Consider the following 15,081-nt stretch of genomic DNA (forward strand, 5'->3'; position numbering starts at 1 on the left):
CTATACATATAGTGTGACATACTTGTACCTTGTTTTACTAGAGTGTCAAGAGACTAGAATAACAGTTCATTCTATCCAAAACTTAGAATAAAAATGTTGGAATATCCAAGTTTGACTATATGTCAAAATGAAGAATTCCTAAATTGGAGAGAAGACACACAACTCCAGTATAAGAGCTGAAAAAATGAAGAGTTCCTAAATTGGAGAGAAGACACACAACTCCAGTACAAGAGCTGAAGATCTTCCTTGTTCTAGTCTGACTTTCCTGGAAAATCCGAAGAAGAACAATACATTATCTTTGTAATATTATTAGCCTTGACAATGTGTATATCTCAAAGATATATGTAACATAAATATAATAAATAAATACATATGTCAATAAACTTGGTAGGATATACATTTTATATAAAACTTTTGTTTAGGAATTGAAGAAAGAAAATTGAAAATGCAAGGAATAGAATGATTTTATTTTTTTACTTATATGTTGTGAAAATAATCACATTTAATTTACTATAATTTTTACACAAAAAACATTTTTTAATAATATTATAAATATGAAAGTGCCTTTGTTTATTTGTTTTGGCGTATTTTCTTGATTATAGCAACAAGGTAAACTCATCATTATCATCGGAAATATAATTCACTCGAACCCGTAGTGGTCATACCTGTATGCCTACTAAATTGTGTTCAAAGCCGTAGATAACTGCAGTGCAAATATACGTAGCAATGTAGTCCAACTTTTACTATACATTTAAAGACTGTTAGGAAACCTATCTTAGTTGTCTTTTGCCAAAAGTAGGCTTCTCAGAACTGCGTATGTATGTATATTTTCTTGATCAGGCAAGATGCAAAATCAGGTACAGTATGGAACAAAAATCGGAGTAAATTAAAATTACTCCTTAAATACGAGGTGTGTTTAAAAAGTATCGCGAATTTTGTGTATTTTCAAAAATTATTTATTTATTCGTGAATATCTATTTTGTCCCCTTCAAAGTAATCCCTCTGGGATATTATACACTTGTGCCAACGTTTTTTTCCAATCTTTGAAGCACTTCAAAAAATCATTTTTTTGTATCTTGTTCAGCTCCTCCTTCAATGACGTCTCTATCTCGTCAATCGTGCCGTAGCGTCGTCCTTTCATGGGTCTCTTCAGTTTCGGGAACAAGAAAAAGTCACAAGGGGCCAGATCTGGGGAATACGGTGGCTGCGGCATCATTAGTGTGTTGTTTTTGGCCAAGAAGTCGCGTACAAGCTGCGATGTGTTTAGCAGGGGCGTTATCGTGGTGCAAAAGCCAATTTTTGTTTTCCACAAATTCGGGCGTTTCTGGCGGATTGCTTCGCGCAAATTGCGCATAACTTGCAGGTAATATTCCTTATTCACCGTTCTACCTTGTGGCAAGAACTCATGTTGCACCACGCCCCTGCAATCGAAGAAAACTGTAAGCAAAACTTTCACATTCGACCGAACTTGTCGTGCATTTTTTTTCGGTCTTGGTTCGTGCGACAGCTTCCATTGAGATGACTGAGCTTTGGTTTCCACGTCATAACCATAAACCCATAATTCGTCACCAGTTATGACCCTCTGGAGCAAATTCGGGTTGTCGCGGACAGATTCCAACATCTTATTAGCAATGTTCATGCGATGCTGTTTTTGATCGAAATTGAACAATTTTGGTATGAATTTTTCGGCGACCCGTCTCATGCCCAAATTATCGAATGGCACAAGCCAATCGATATGCCTAGATCCTCGGCAATTTCTCTAACGGTGATTCGACGATTGGCCAATACCATTTTCTTCACTTCATAAATTTTTTCGTCTGTTGTTGAAGTGCTTGGGCGTCCGGCACGCTCTTCGTCGTTCACATCTCTTCTCGGCCTTCTGAAAACATTTTGTTCCACCGATAAACGTTGCTTTTGTCCAAAGTAGCTTCTTCGTATGCCACAGTCAATATTCGGAATGCATCCGCGCACTTAATTTCGTTTGTCACACAAAATTTGATACAGGTTCTTTGTTCCATTTTTTTTTGAATAGGTAAAAATCTAAGACGAACCAAAAAACGTGCAAGCAAAGCAGCTGTCAACAATTAACTGAACATTCAAAATGGCCGAAATTGTCAACATAAGTGAGAGACATATGTACCAACATAACGCCACCAAAAAATCGAAATTAAAATATACTTAACCCGCGAAAATTCAAAATTCGCGATACGTTTTGAACACACCTCGTATACACTTTTTAACATATTTTCTTGATTGTGACAAGAAGGCAAACTCAACATTGATGTCGGAAATATAATTCACTCGAACCAGAAGTGCTTATACAGGTACAAAACGTACAAAATTGCATGCGAAGCTACGGGTAACTGCTAGTAAAATATAAATTTAATATTTACTTTACTATATCAGTTGCACTCAAAGTAGGAATTGATAAAATTGTATATTACTTGCCTTTGAAAAAGTAAATTTACTACATCTTTGTCAATGAAAAAGGTTGTGATTTTGCTTCTTTGTCTTAGTAATTAGTTCCTTAACAAGTGTTGTAGAGGTGATTTTGTAAACTGTGAGAAACAGTTGAACAAAAACATATCTTAGCATACAGGACTCGGAGAGCCAGTACATATTGGTCAAAAATAATTAATGTGTTGGTAAACGCTTACCGTGATCAGAGTTGACTGTTTCCCGTAGTCAAGTAAGAGTTGTAGCAAGCTACTTTTAAAAAGTAATATGACTAACAGAGTTATCCTCACTCTTACCTTGTGTTGTGACAGTGCGTACAGATGCAGTGTGCAGGCCAGTCTGTGCTGATAGACAGTGTGCTGAGCAACTTGCTGAGTTCACTGACCGATCCGTCTGCCCTGGTGCGGAGACTTAGCCTCAAGGGATTGGCCAACATCTCGTTCCTTGACTCCCAACAGGTACAAGATCCTCCCTCTTGTAATGTCTCTCTATCACTTGCCATATTTACTTTATTTATTAAATATCAACGATTTATCAATATTTATAGACTGATTATCAAAGGCGATTACAGCAAAGTCAATTTTTCCTAAGCAACATTCCAGAATTAATGTTTTAGGAACTCTTTTGGGAGCATTTAAACTGTTACAAACATTAAGTGCTTTTTTATTTCTGATAACTCGGTTGTTTACTATAGGGAAAATATTCATGACAAGTTTTATTTTGAGTTTCAGCTGATAATGAAAACACAATGGCAATTTTACAGTGGCATTAAACTGCCATATGTTCCTAACAATGTTAAAAGTATTATAGTTTTTTACGTGAGTTCACATCTTCAAAAGGAGTGTGGTAAATCTACCCTCTCATAAACGAAGGATTTAATATTAGTGGAAGTATAAACACCCTCATAAACCTCATGAAATACATGACGAAACTCTGTGGAATGTGAAGGAGCATAATAAATAATACTTTTCTAATTATTAATTATATACGGTAATTTATTATACTGCTTCTTGATTGTTCATTTGATAACAATTAACTTTGTTTTTGTAGCTTGCTATGTGGGACCACTGTTCACACGTAATGGTAGGTCAGGTGTTTTACAAAGTTAGTGGAGGTAACAATGCCATCAAAGGAGGTTTTTAAATTGTAAAATATACAAGTCTGAACTGAATAGTAATTGTGTAAAGTAATCATGTGATGTTCACTTGTTGTGTAACTCATTGTTTGTTGTATAATTCAGTAAACTACCAAAAATTGTTTCCCACTCTTTATTTTTGAACACACAAAAGATATCCATTTCTGATCAATAGAAGTATGCAAAGTAATTTTAATTTACTCTTCCTTTGTATTTTCCATAATTTGTATTTTCGCTTTTTGTGGAAATTATTCACAAACATAAAAATATTTAGATTCTTTAACTGTTCTTTACTTATAGTAATATTAATAGTCTATAAACAAAATAAATTATAGATAAAATGTATTGTAAGGTCTACAATAAAATGTATTGTTGGTCAAATATTGAATGATGTTCAACTGCTCATTTAGACAATGGAATTAAATATTAAGTTTATAGATAAAAAAGAAGGTTCTATTTCTAAATTGTTCTACATAAAATTATGTGAATTGCTTAGTCATGTGAGAGTGGTTTCTTACACATTGTAAAAACAGCATTACCAGAGAGGGAAAAATCAAAAATTAGAAAATAATTGGGTGGGAAACTAATGGAAATGAAGATCACGTGATGAATTATTATGGAAGGATAAGTTCTTAATCTGGTATTATTGTAAAAAACTTATAAAGTCCATAAAGCTCTGCAGTTTACATAAAATGCAACTTTTTGTGTATTAATGCTGCAAATTTCAGTTGTATTAAAAAATAAGAATATTTTATCACTTTCAGATTTCTCCGCATGCATTTTTGTAAGGTAGGCATTCAACAGTTTAGCTTTTCTAAGAATTATGGTGATCAGAATGCTGAGTCAATTTATCAACAATGATCTGGTGTGATGAATCTGGAGGTTCTTACGACAGTTTGGTACAATATATATTATAATGATACTTATGACAAAATGTTGAATCTCAGTAAGGAGTAGTTATCATTAATTTGTTAAAAGAAAGTACATTCTATTCCGTTAGAGATGTTTATTCTGTCTTAATGAAATTTAATTGTTAAGATTTTTTATTTGTAACATATTTAATGTTATTTAATTAATTTTGTTGACTTGTAAGATTGTCTAATTTTACTTTCAAAATATGAGCAAGGTTCTTAAATTGCTGTATTGGTGTTATTTTGTAGTTAAACATATGTTGGCCATGACTATATATAATGTGATACTTAAAGACAAACTGTTGAATCTCAGAAGGAGAGGCACTCTGAGAGTGTGCTGGAGGCATTGATACAAGGACTGGACGACCACGACGCAGAATGTCACAGTGAGGTTGCTCTGCAGGCCATGATGGGGCTGTCTCAGGTGCTGCCGAGCGTAGAGCAGTCTCATGTACGAGATATCCAGGTGGCCATCGCACTCCGCGTCAAGCCATTCTTCGAGAAGGTGACATACCCTTGCAAAATTTCTTTTAATCACAAAAAGCGAAATTAAATTAAATTAATATCTGTTGCAATGAACAAACGTCATCGCCTGTTACCGTCAACAAATATATCTTCATTTCATTTCCTTCATTTGTTTTGCAGACAACATTTAAATCATGCAGACTGTTTAAATCATAGCCACATAAGAACAAAAACAGCTGGTGGTCAGCATCGATATGGCAACACTGTCTCAAATGTCAATGTGCTATTTTGGTGCGGGCTGCTCCACCTATACTATGTGTTGTTAGCCACTACAATGCCAGAGTCTCGTATAGACTATGAGGAACATCTAGATAGTAAAATGGGACTTAAGGTGTTCAAACATATCAAATGGTTAAGTGAACATGTGATTTTTTATGACATTAGTGTTAATACAGTTAATAGTGTGAAGTGAATAGTGAGTTTTATTTGTACTTTTACTTTGAATTGAGAAAAAACTACAGGTCAAATCCAAAATTTCAAATCTTAAAATTGTTCTTAATTGTAAAAAAATACTTAGTATGAATTTATATTTTTGGGAGAAAGTTGACGTAGCATCTATCTGTGTAGTGTGGAAAGTTTGGCCCAGAGGATTTCCATTTTTCATATACAAACAAATGTTTTTCTTAATATGACTAAAAGTTGGTTATGGACATGCTTATAAATTTCTCATTTTTATTAAAAATGGTTGTTTATAATTCATTCAGTATTGACAGTGGAACATAACAACTGTTTATTGACAATGGGGAATGTTCAGGAGAATGTGGAGCTGCGTACCACGTCGCTGAGGCTGCTGGGAGAGTTGGCAGTGACAGGGGGCAGTGCTCTGCCAGGCTTCCAGGATCAGATCAAGGCTTGCCTGGTCTGTCTGCTTATGCATCTTTCTGACATGGAGATGTCTGTTGTTAAGGTATGTTTGTTATTAAGGGTTTATTGTTGGTAAAGGGTAAAATTTTCTCAAAATCTATATTTTATGTTATATCTGCTTTGTTTCATTTTCATAAATTATTTTTTATATTTGAAATCTAAAAGATTGGTGCACCTATGTTATTATTTCTGTTTCGTGAAGGATTGGTAGTAATTAATAGTAATTTTTTCAGGCCTGCAAGTTCAGCCTGCGAGCAGCTACCAATGTTCTTGAAGCAGAGAAAACTAAGGCTATGATGAACCAACACCTGATCGATGATGCCATGTTGCATTATCAGCAGTTCATCACCGATCTCGCAAAACTCATGGTCAGTGTGACACATATTTGCTTGCACCTGTACTAATTCTTGTCCCGTTAAATCAAATGGTTTTATGTTACCTGTTCTACCTGTGAAAAATTAATCTATATAACATCTAGAATCTTGATTATTCCAGGTGGAGGAGATGGCGGATCAGATTCCTATAATGATCACGACCGCACTCACCTACGGCAAAAGTGCTTGGGCTCCTATCAGGGCGAGCTCAGCTCTCTTCATTGGTAAGTCTTTGACTATTGTCAACAATTGTACATCAACTGAATTTCATATAACAAACCATTTTGGATAATCAAAATGTTGTAAAATCAGAACACAATGAATTAAGTGGAGTGTTTTTAAAAAGATTTAGCTATTATATATTACTGTGTGTACGTGTATTTTCTGAGTTCCGTAAGGGCTTTTTATGTAAGATTTTGTGTACACCCAAGTCACATTTTGCTAATAGTTATAGCTATTCTTCAATTAGGTGATACTTCTGTTCACATTGTGACGTTGTGGACAATGTCTCTCAGTGTTCATTTTTTGACTTTGCCCCTCAGAATATATATATATATATATATATATATATATATATATATATATATATATATATATATAGCTTTAGACGTTGCAAAGCCAATATTATGTTCCTCTTTTGTTGTCCTAATCTGGATCACTAATCTTCATTGTTCTTCAACTTCAGCCTTGTAAATATGTAACTTAAGCGCATTGTTGCCTAATAAATTTGTAGGTATTACAAATCTAAATATGCATTCAGATTGACTTTTAAAATCACTTAAAATACACAAAAATCACTTAAAATACACAACTTTATAAAATATTTATCTTTCAAAATATTTTTCAACATATATTTGGAGGTTTTTGGCTAGTGAAAGTGACATATTTTTAGCTTTCTAATTAGAAAGGTAAAATTTTACCTCAATTCAGGTTGACACCAAAAATTAAATCAATATCCTATTAAAATATTATGTTTTAAAATATTTTATTTCATAATATGTTAACATGTTTAAATATTGGGGGTTAAATATTTTCAATTTTCAGAAATAGTAGTTGTCAGGAATATATTTTTCATCTAACTTTATGTTTTAAACATTTATTTTTCCCAACACGTTCGGTATAGTTTTTTTTGTCACAATCCTCATAATTTTTTCTGTACTTAAATATTAATATTTGAATTCATATGCAGTAATAACATGTTTTAGTTGTTTAGTAGTTTAACTTAATTTTAGATTTCCAAAAATATAGCATATAATTTGATAACTCAATCAAGAGTATTTTGAAATTTTTAATATTTCTCAAAAATGCTAACATTGTTTGGTGCTTATGGTTATTGGTAGCTTCTGTTATCAATTTTTATAAATACAACTTGGTTTTAAATTTTCCAATTGAATTGAATTGAATTTGATAACTCTAGTTTGGTTATCATTTTGCGTTTTGAAACACTAACTGTTTTTGAAAATATACTAGACGTGATTTTCTGTTTTATGGCGTGCTTGACTACTGTACATTTTTCTTGATTTTTTTAAATTCGAGGTTGAACTCGAATTTCAAAATGAAATATCTTTATGTTATACCTCAACTGTGTTTATTTTAAAACATTTCATTTTTTATAATTGCGTATTTAATTGATGCTTCTCTTAATGGTAATAAATTTACCAAAATGTTTGTATTTTTATTATAGACAAAGCAATTTGGATTTCTCAGATAAAATACTATTCTTTGGTACCTCACACAATCATACTGAGGGAATAATATAAATTGTTATATTTTTAAAGCGTTTTGTCTATTTATCTATAATTTTTTAGTTGAAAAGCCCAAAATCAAGTTTGTAGTATCTGTTGACATATTCTGGTAAGAATTCGATGGGAACAGTTTTTATTCCCTAAGTCTCTGAAATCAAAATTTCGGAACATTGTAAATTGTTCTTGTCATTTGTGTCCATTATTCACCTAAATGTGAAATTTATAATCAAACTTCTACTCTGACATGTAAAAACAAACCAATTTATCTTGATAACTTTAAAAAAAACTATTTTTATAAATTTCAAGTAAATACAGAAAAATAATTCCTAAAAAATCAGTTTTTCTTTCACCATCTAAAGATTAAAAACCATTGGATATATACTGCAAACTGCTAAAATAAAAAATCTTTGTGTTTTATTGGCTTTAATGTGATAGAACACTGCATTGGCTGCAATTTGAAAAATGTTGACTTAGTTTTAAATGTTTCCTAACAATTAAAGATTTTCATATTAAGAAAAATAAAGGCCAAGTGCCTTAATGAATAATTTAAAATATTTTTTTACATTTTTGTATACTCTGTGTAACAGTGTGTGGTACGGTTAACCGTAATTTTAAAAAATTGAATGCTATAAAATAATCTGGATTTGGAGACCAACAAATCAACATTACCTATTTTTACATTTTTAGAGTTTTCAAAAAACCTACACCATCCCTCAAAAGAGTCATTTGTAGTATAAAGTAGAGTTAGTCCCTGAGGTCTTTTGAATCAAAACTGTGGGATTATAGTTGGAACAAAGAGTTTATTTCAATTTGTTTCACTTTATACAGGTACCGCGCCCCTATATATACAGTTCGAGGACTAGCTGTGCGCGCGTGACCTTGAGTGTGTGGTGATAGGCAGGTGGGGTGGCGGGGTACCGTTATGCACTGCATCCCGAAAACATTTCCTATGACTCATGGGTAAAACCCTCCTATCAGGAATCGTATTGGCCCAAATAACTCATCACACTTGCTAAAATCAGTTTGTTTTGTGACAGTGCTGAGTGTGGGTGGTAGCTTGTGCTTTGCTTTTACCATAATGTCTGTTGAGTTAAAGTCGAAATTCAAAGGCAGAACTATCATAGTCAGGCTCGCGAAATTGTGATTAATGTTTATACATTTATGAAGGAAGAGGCAGACCATCAAACTGTTAAAATTCCGTTGTCAAAGGCTCGCCAAAGAACTGCTGCAGCAACTGGAGTGTCAGATCGAGTTGTGACTAAAATAAGCAGTGAACTTAAAAAGTTGAAGGTTAGTAACCTGTGTGAGGCAAGTTTTACTACGCCAAAACAAAAACCGGTAGAACAGTTACTCATTTAGATGACTTCGATAAATGTGTAGTGAGAAGACTAGTGTACAATTTCCATATTGAAGAACATCGAATACCGACTGCAAAAACTATTGAGGGAGGCGCTAAGGGACAAAATAAATTTCCAGGGTTGTGAGAAAAGTTTGAGGTGGTTATTAAAGGACATGGGATTTTCTTGGAGAAGGACGGCAAACAATAGAAGATTATTAATTGAAAAGCCAGAAATCCGAGAGAAAAGGATAACATACTTGAGAGCATTGAAAAATTACAGGGAGCAAGGAAGCCCCATAATTTATTTAGACGAATCTTATATACTATCGTTTCACGTATCTAACCAAAACTTGGGTCGGATGGCTCAAATGAAGGGTTACACGTACCGATTTTCCAAGGGCGAGAGACTAATAATTATTCATGCGGGTGGAGAGAAAGGGTTTGTGCCCAATGCTTTTACCTGTTGGAAAGCAAGCAACCATAGTGGAGACTATCACGACAACGTGAATGGGGACATATTATGAAGTGGATAAAGGAAAAAGTGTTACCAATTTTGGAACCAAATTCAGTACTGGTAGTCGATAACGCGCGCCTACCATAACATACAAATTGATAAAGCTCCTACTTCAAAAAGTTAAAGAAGCAAGATATGAAGGTGTGGCTTTCAAAAAACGGGATACCATTCTGCAACGATATGCTTTTACCTAAACTCTACAAACTTGTGCAGCTATATACACCAAGGCATGTCCGGTACGCCTTGGACGAAACTGTTCAATGGAGGGTCACAACATCTTACGACTTCCGCCCTACCACACAGACCTCAATCCCATTGAGGTAATTTGGGCCGAAGTCATAAGTTATGTGGCTATGAGAAATGCATCTTTCACTATGTCTCAAGCTAAAAGCTCTATGCGAAGACAAGATTTCAAGTATGGGTGCAGAAGAGTGGTCACTAAAGTGCAAGCACATAGAGAAAAATCGAAAGGGACTATGCAGCCGCAGAACCCCAGATTGACAATATTATAGAATCTCTTATTATATCAGTTGGTTCGGATACAGACAGCAGTGACAGTGACCCAGAAGAGGAGGACAATTTGAGTGGGGATTGAAGAACTTCAATGAAAAAAAACAATCATTGTAAAATAAATTGTTATTAGAAAATTATATTCTAGCATTTTAATTAACTAAATATTATTGAAGTGATTGTAAATTAAATAACAAGAGAATACTAAATAATAGCAATAATAGGACTTATCCTTGTTTTTCAGTTGTTATAGTGTTGTTTAACGTGTTTTTGAAAATAACGTATTTGTCAATACTAATCTGCAAATCGAAATCGTGAGTTTTAAGTTGTTAAAGAGATTGTTGCGCCTTTATCTCAGCGGCTAGCACGTAAACGCAACCCGCCACACACAGATAGCATTTGTTTGTTGAAAGGGTAGTATTAGGGCTGCACGAGCACAGCTAAATTCCTCCAACTGTACATAGTGTTAAGAAAAGGGTGTCAATAACTTGTATGGCTGATAAAACTCATAATTTCAACCAAAAAAGTGTCCTATAGGTTGATAAATGTGTCATTAAGCCACTAGCCACAATTTTGTGTTTTTAATAAATACATTATAACCTCTAGAACTAATAAAGCTATAAAATACCAACTTTGCACATAGGTTGTGATAAATAACAGGACAATTAAAAAAGGTATGATTTTTTTATAATATTAAGTTATTAATTAGGTCTATCCCTGATTCTTTGCAACAATATGCCAGCTGTGACAAAGTAGGATACATAGAAATCATATAAGCAATAGGCACGGAAGCTGACCTGGGGTGGGGAGTTTGTCTGAAGTGGAAACTTGACAGTGGTCAGGTGGTGGTGGTAGAAAAGATCGGTGCAGTGGATATCAATAAGTACCTAATTGCTATTTTCGTATTTTATCCTTTTAACTGGGAATTTGAGCTATGTTCTGAATTTTAGGGGTATGTAGGGGCAGGGCGTAATATCTGAGGAGGGAATAACTTTTGGAAGGTAATTGGTGATATGCGTGTGTTTCATATTTAAAAATCAAAGCTAGCTTACGCACACACACACACACACACACACACACACAGAAACACATATACACTATAATACTTTGGTTTTTAGTGAGAAATGTCCTCCCATTAACCATGTTATGACTGCAGGAGCCCTTTACAGCAGTTCTCCGAGCTATGTACGTGAGCGTGTCTCCTTGGAGGCTGTCACGCTGCGTCTGCTTCAGCAGATCAAAGATCCGGAGAAAGAGGTTCGTAGTTCTGCCGCTCATGCTTTCTCTCTGCTCTTCACCTCACCGACATAACTCTCTTCTCAAATACATGTGATCTACTAGACATCTTCCAGTCACCGCTGTACTACAAAAAGTGTATTATTTTCCTGAAATGAAAACCGTATTTATGATCATGTAGATTGTTTACCACTTCAAGATGTATTACTTTAGTGTTCATAAACTTTCATTAACTGTCATCCATTCAACTAGTCATTACAAAGATTTTAATCATGCTGTCAATGTTTAATGTAAGTTTTACTTTGGTGAGATATTTATTTTTATATTAGTTTGTTTTTATTTTATTAATATTCGTTATCTTGAATAGTAATTTTTATTCTGAAGTAATCTATAGTATATAATGAGAAGTTTTATTACTGTGGTTTGAAAATATGTATGTAGTTTAAAACTGATTAGTTGTTAATTTTTACCGTCTTGTTTTATTGTTAATGCAGTGTTTGATTTGTGATGTTTGACATTTTGTTATCTTGTGGTTATTTTATAGGTAATGCAACTTTCAGCTGCTAACATAACGGTTATATTAAATTTATGAATTGTATGAAATATGTATAGGAATTCAAAAAGTAACAATAAAATCTATTTATTATATAATGTATAACAACTTAAATGCATTTATTTAATGACCTCATGTGGTTGATAAATTTGTTTAAATAGACTGTTAATAATTAATTTAAAAAGTAGTGATTCAGTTTTTATCAGTCTATAAAATTAGAATAAAATGTTTATAGATATCAATTTAAAATGTTGCAAATCGACTTTTTCTGATAATATATAAAATTATTCGTTTACTTATCGCTATAACTTTATAATAAATTAATAAATAAAGTTTTTCTGCCGTATAAATTGTGCAGAAAATAATATTAAACTGCTTAAAAGTACTTCATAGTTTAATTTCTTGCCATATTTTTGTTAGCAAAGATTGGAAGTATACATACATTCCTTGCTCTTTGTTTTTATGCATATAGAAGCATTTAATACAAGGTTTGTTAGGTAAGTAAGTTTCTTTGCCATCTGATTCCTGAAGGTTGGGAGTAAAGATTCAATTTGGGTGGCGTCGTGTAGCTCCAAGTATACATTTCACATTGGCACTTTAAAGGTTATTCTGCCATTCTGTATCTCTCAAAAACAAAATTTTGAAAATGTCTAATGCACTTACCTTTTCCACCAATTGTAGAATCTGTGCTATAATTAGATTTCTTCATGCAATAATTTGGACCCATGAAGATTCATAGTGAATTAATTGTGTTCTGTATATGGAGAAAATAGTTGTGTTTGTTTCGGAACAGATACACTAATATTCTTAATGAAGAGCAAAGTGGCCAACCATCTTTGAAATAGTTTAATGAGTCTTCCTTCAGATAAATCAATTAAAATTGAGGTATTATAGAATTTGTTCTGTGATTTCTACTGTTATCCAACATTTAAAAAATATTTTAATCTTTAGTGCAGCTGTTACCTTTAAAAATATAAAAATATTTACTTGCAGAAGACAGTGTAGAGATGATTAGTACAAACTTTATTTAAAAAAAAAAACAAAAGGCAATTTTGGAAAAACTATGGATTATTACAAATTAATCAAATTTTAATCTACAAAAATATTCTATATTTTATATATTAAAGCTCTTTTGCAGCAAAAATCTTGTTTTGCATCTAATAACATTGTTATTGTATTCAATTTGTAATTGAGCTTTAAGTATAATTTTGTTTCTTACTTATAAACATTTAAATATGTAAGTGCTAATTGCCGTAAACTTCCGGTCATTTAGGGCAAAATTATTTCCAATTTGAAGCTGAAAAAAGATGTTTTTGAATCCTTGATATCTCAACAATATGTGTCCATAGTATCCAGTTTATATGAGCAAGCATTTCAAACCTTCTGTTAAACCTATGTAAACAAAACGTAAAGTAAGTAAATAAATCAGTGTTAAGATATAAGTTTTGGTACTATAATAAACATTATTGGAGTGGATTATCCCGTAATTTGGCATATCTTCAATTAAATATTCCATGTAATTGCATGTTTTGTTTAACTTTTTGTAAACGGTTAATTTTTTTATGTTGTTCATGTGATTTTTATTAAACAATCAAACATCAATACTAGGGTCAAATGAAAGTTTGAGAATTTTAGGATTTAAAAATTTGCTCATGTTTTAACATTTCTGATATTATTATTTCAATATGTTACTGTATTCAAATAATATTTATTGTATAAAAAAATAAACCTGTAAAGTAATTGTGCCTATGATTTATTTTATTGTATTGTTTTAAGAGTAGTATACCTATGGTATCTATTAATTTTTATTTTTTTAATTTGTTTTGCAATTTTTAATGGCTTATCAGAATGGTAAAATAAAAATAAATGTGTTCTGGCTAAGTGTAAAACTAGCTTGTTAATTCAGTCTTAACAAAGGTATAATATAACCATAGTATAATACAGACACAAAGCTAAGTAGTCAGCTTAATTGTAGGCCTGTAGGCAAGTGATATTTTTATTTGTAGCAGTATTTTTGAAAAACTTAGAATTCTTTTTCACTTAGTAGTATTAAGTTTTCAACACCAATATCACTTATATAATTGGATAGATTATCCCTGTCACTTTTTACAGACAAATGGATGTCATGGAAGAAATACAATTTTTTTCTCTGTCAGATTTTTACTATGGACTTTTTTGTGTAATGCCCGTTTACTTATTAAATTGTATGAAATTAGAACTGAAATCCGTGACGCATGTCTGTACCATATTAATTTCATATCATTATTCTAATTTCTATTAATTTAATTACAGTCTTAATAAATAATTTTCTACTCCGAATAGTTTATTGTTTTGTTATTAAAGAAATAAAGTAATGGCTACCCTATCTTAGAAAAAATTCCATTAACTCTTACAACTTGTATTTTGGACGTTGTCAAACATTGTGATTTTGCCGCTCCAATTATATGTTGCACAGCATCCGACATTGTAAATACGTTATTTTTACATAATCTTCAGCCAATATGTGATGTTCCCGATTGATTCTGCGATGGCATGGCATTCTCAGGAACTAATAACTAATGCATTCACGAGTCATTTCCCACCTAACAATGTGCAACGAAAACGAAAAAAATCAGGTCCTTCATAAACAGACCAACTGTTGCCCAACTCCTCACCACCACCATCACCATGGGCTACTGTCACTGTCACTGTCTACGTTTTTCAGTGTTGGAATAACATCAACATCACTTTGAATAGTTTCATTAGTACTAGAATCATCGTCATTCTTTAATTCAGCGTTAACTTTGAAACCAAAAAGAAAAGATGTTTTCGGTAACGACACATTGATTATTGACTTAAACTTGTCTGAAAGTAATTTAGGGAACTGACTAGAGTAACAAAAACCAGCAGATAATAATCGTTCTCCAATTTTTCGAGTG

The 15,081-nt window shown here is 32.6% G+C and overlaps 1 protein-coding gene across 4 annotated transcripts in view; it reads left to right on the top strand.

Annotated features, from left to right (window-relative positions):
- LOC124365053 (maestro heat-like repeat-containing protein family member 1) overlaps nucleotides 1-12,265 on the top strand; it is an 87,041-nt gene extending 74,776 nt beyond the window's left edge. For 3 of the 4 annotated variants that reach the window (XM_046820963.1, XM_046820964.1, XM_046820966.1), the window contains 7 exons: nucleotides 2,769-2,915; nucleotides 3,508-3,540; nucleotides 4,817-5,008; nucleotides 5,783-5,935; nucleotides 6,126-6,260; nucleotides 6,388-6,490; nucleotides 11,531-12,265. In XM_046820963.1, the coding sequence (XP_046676919.1) occupies nucleotides 2,769-2,915; nucleotides 3,508-3,540; nucleotides 4,817-5,008; nucleotides 5,783-5,935; nucleotides 6,126-6,260; nucleotides 6,388-6,490; nucleotides 11,531-11,685 (918 nt within the window). In that variant the 3' untranslated portion in view covers nucleotides 11,686-12,265. The remainder of the gene's footprint in view (nucleotides 1-2,768; nucleotides 2,916-3,507; nucleotides 3,541-4,816; nucleotides 5,009-5,782; nucleotides 5,936-6,125; nucleotides 6,261-6,387; nucleotides 6,491-11,530) is intronic. The other variant, XM_046820965.1, reaches the window with a different exon arrangement.
- Nucleotides 12,266-15,081: the final 2,816 nt, after the last annotated feature.

The sequence above is a fragment of the Homalodisca vitripennis genome, chromosome 6, assembly GCF_021130785.1.
Source record: "Homalodisca vitripennis isolate AUS2020 chromosome 6, UT_GWSS_2.1, whole genome shotgun sequence".
In the NCBI taxonomy this organism is placed as follows: Eukaryota; Metazoa; Arthropoda; class Insecta; order Hemiptera; family Cicadellidae; genus Homalodisca; species Homalodisca vitripennis.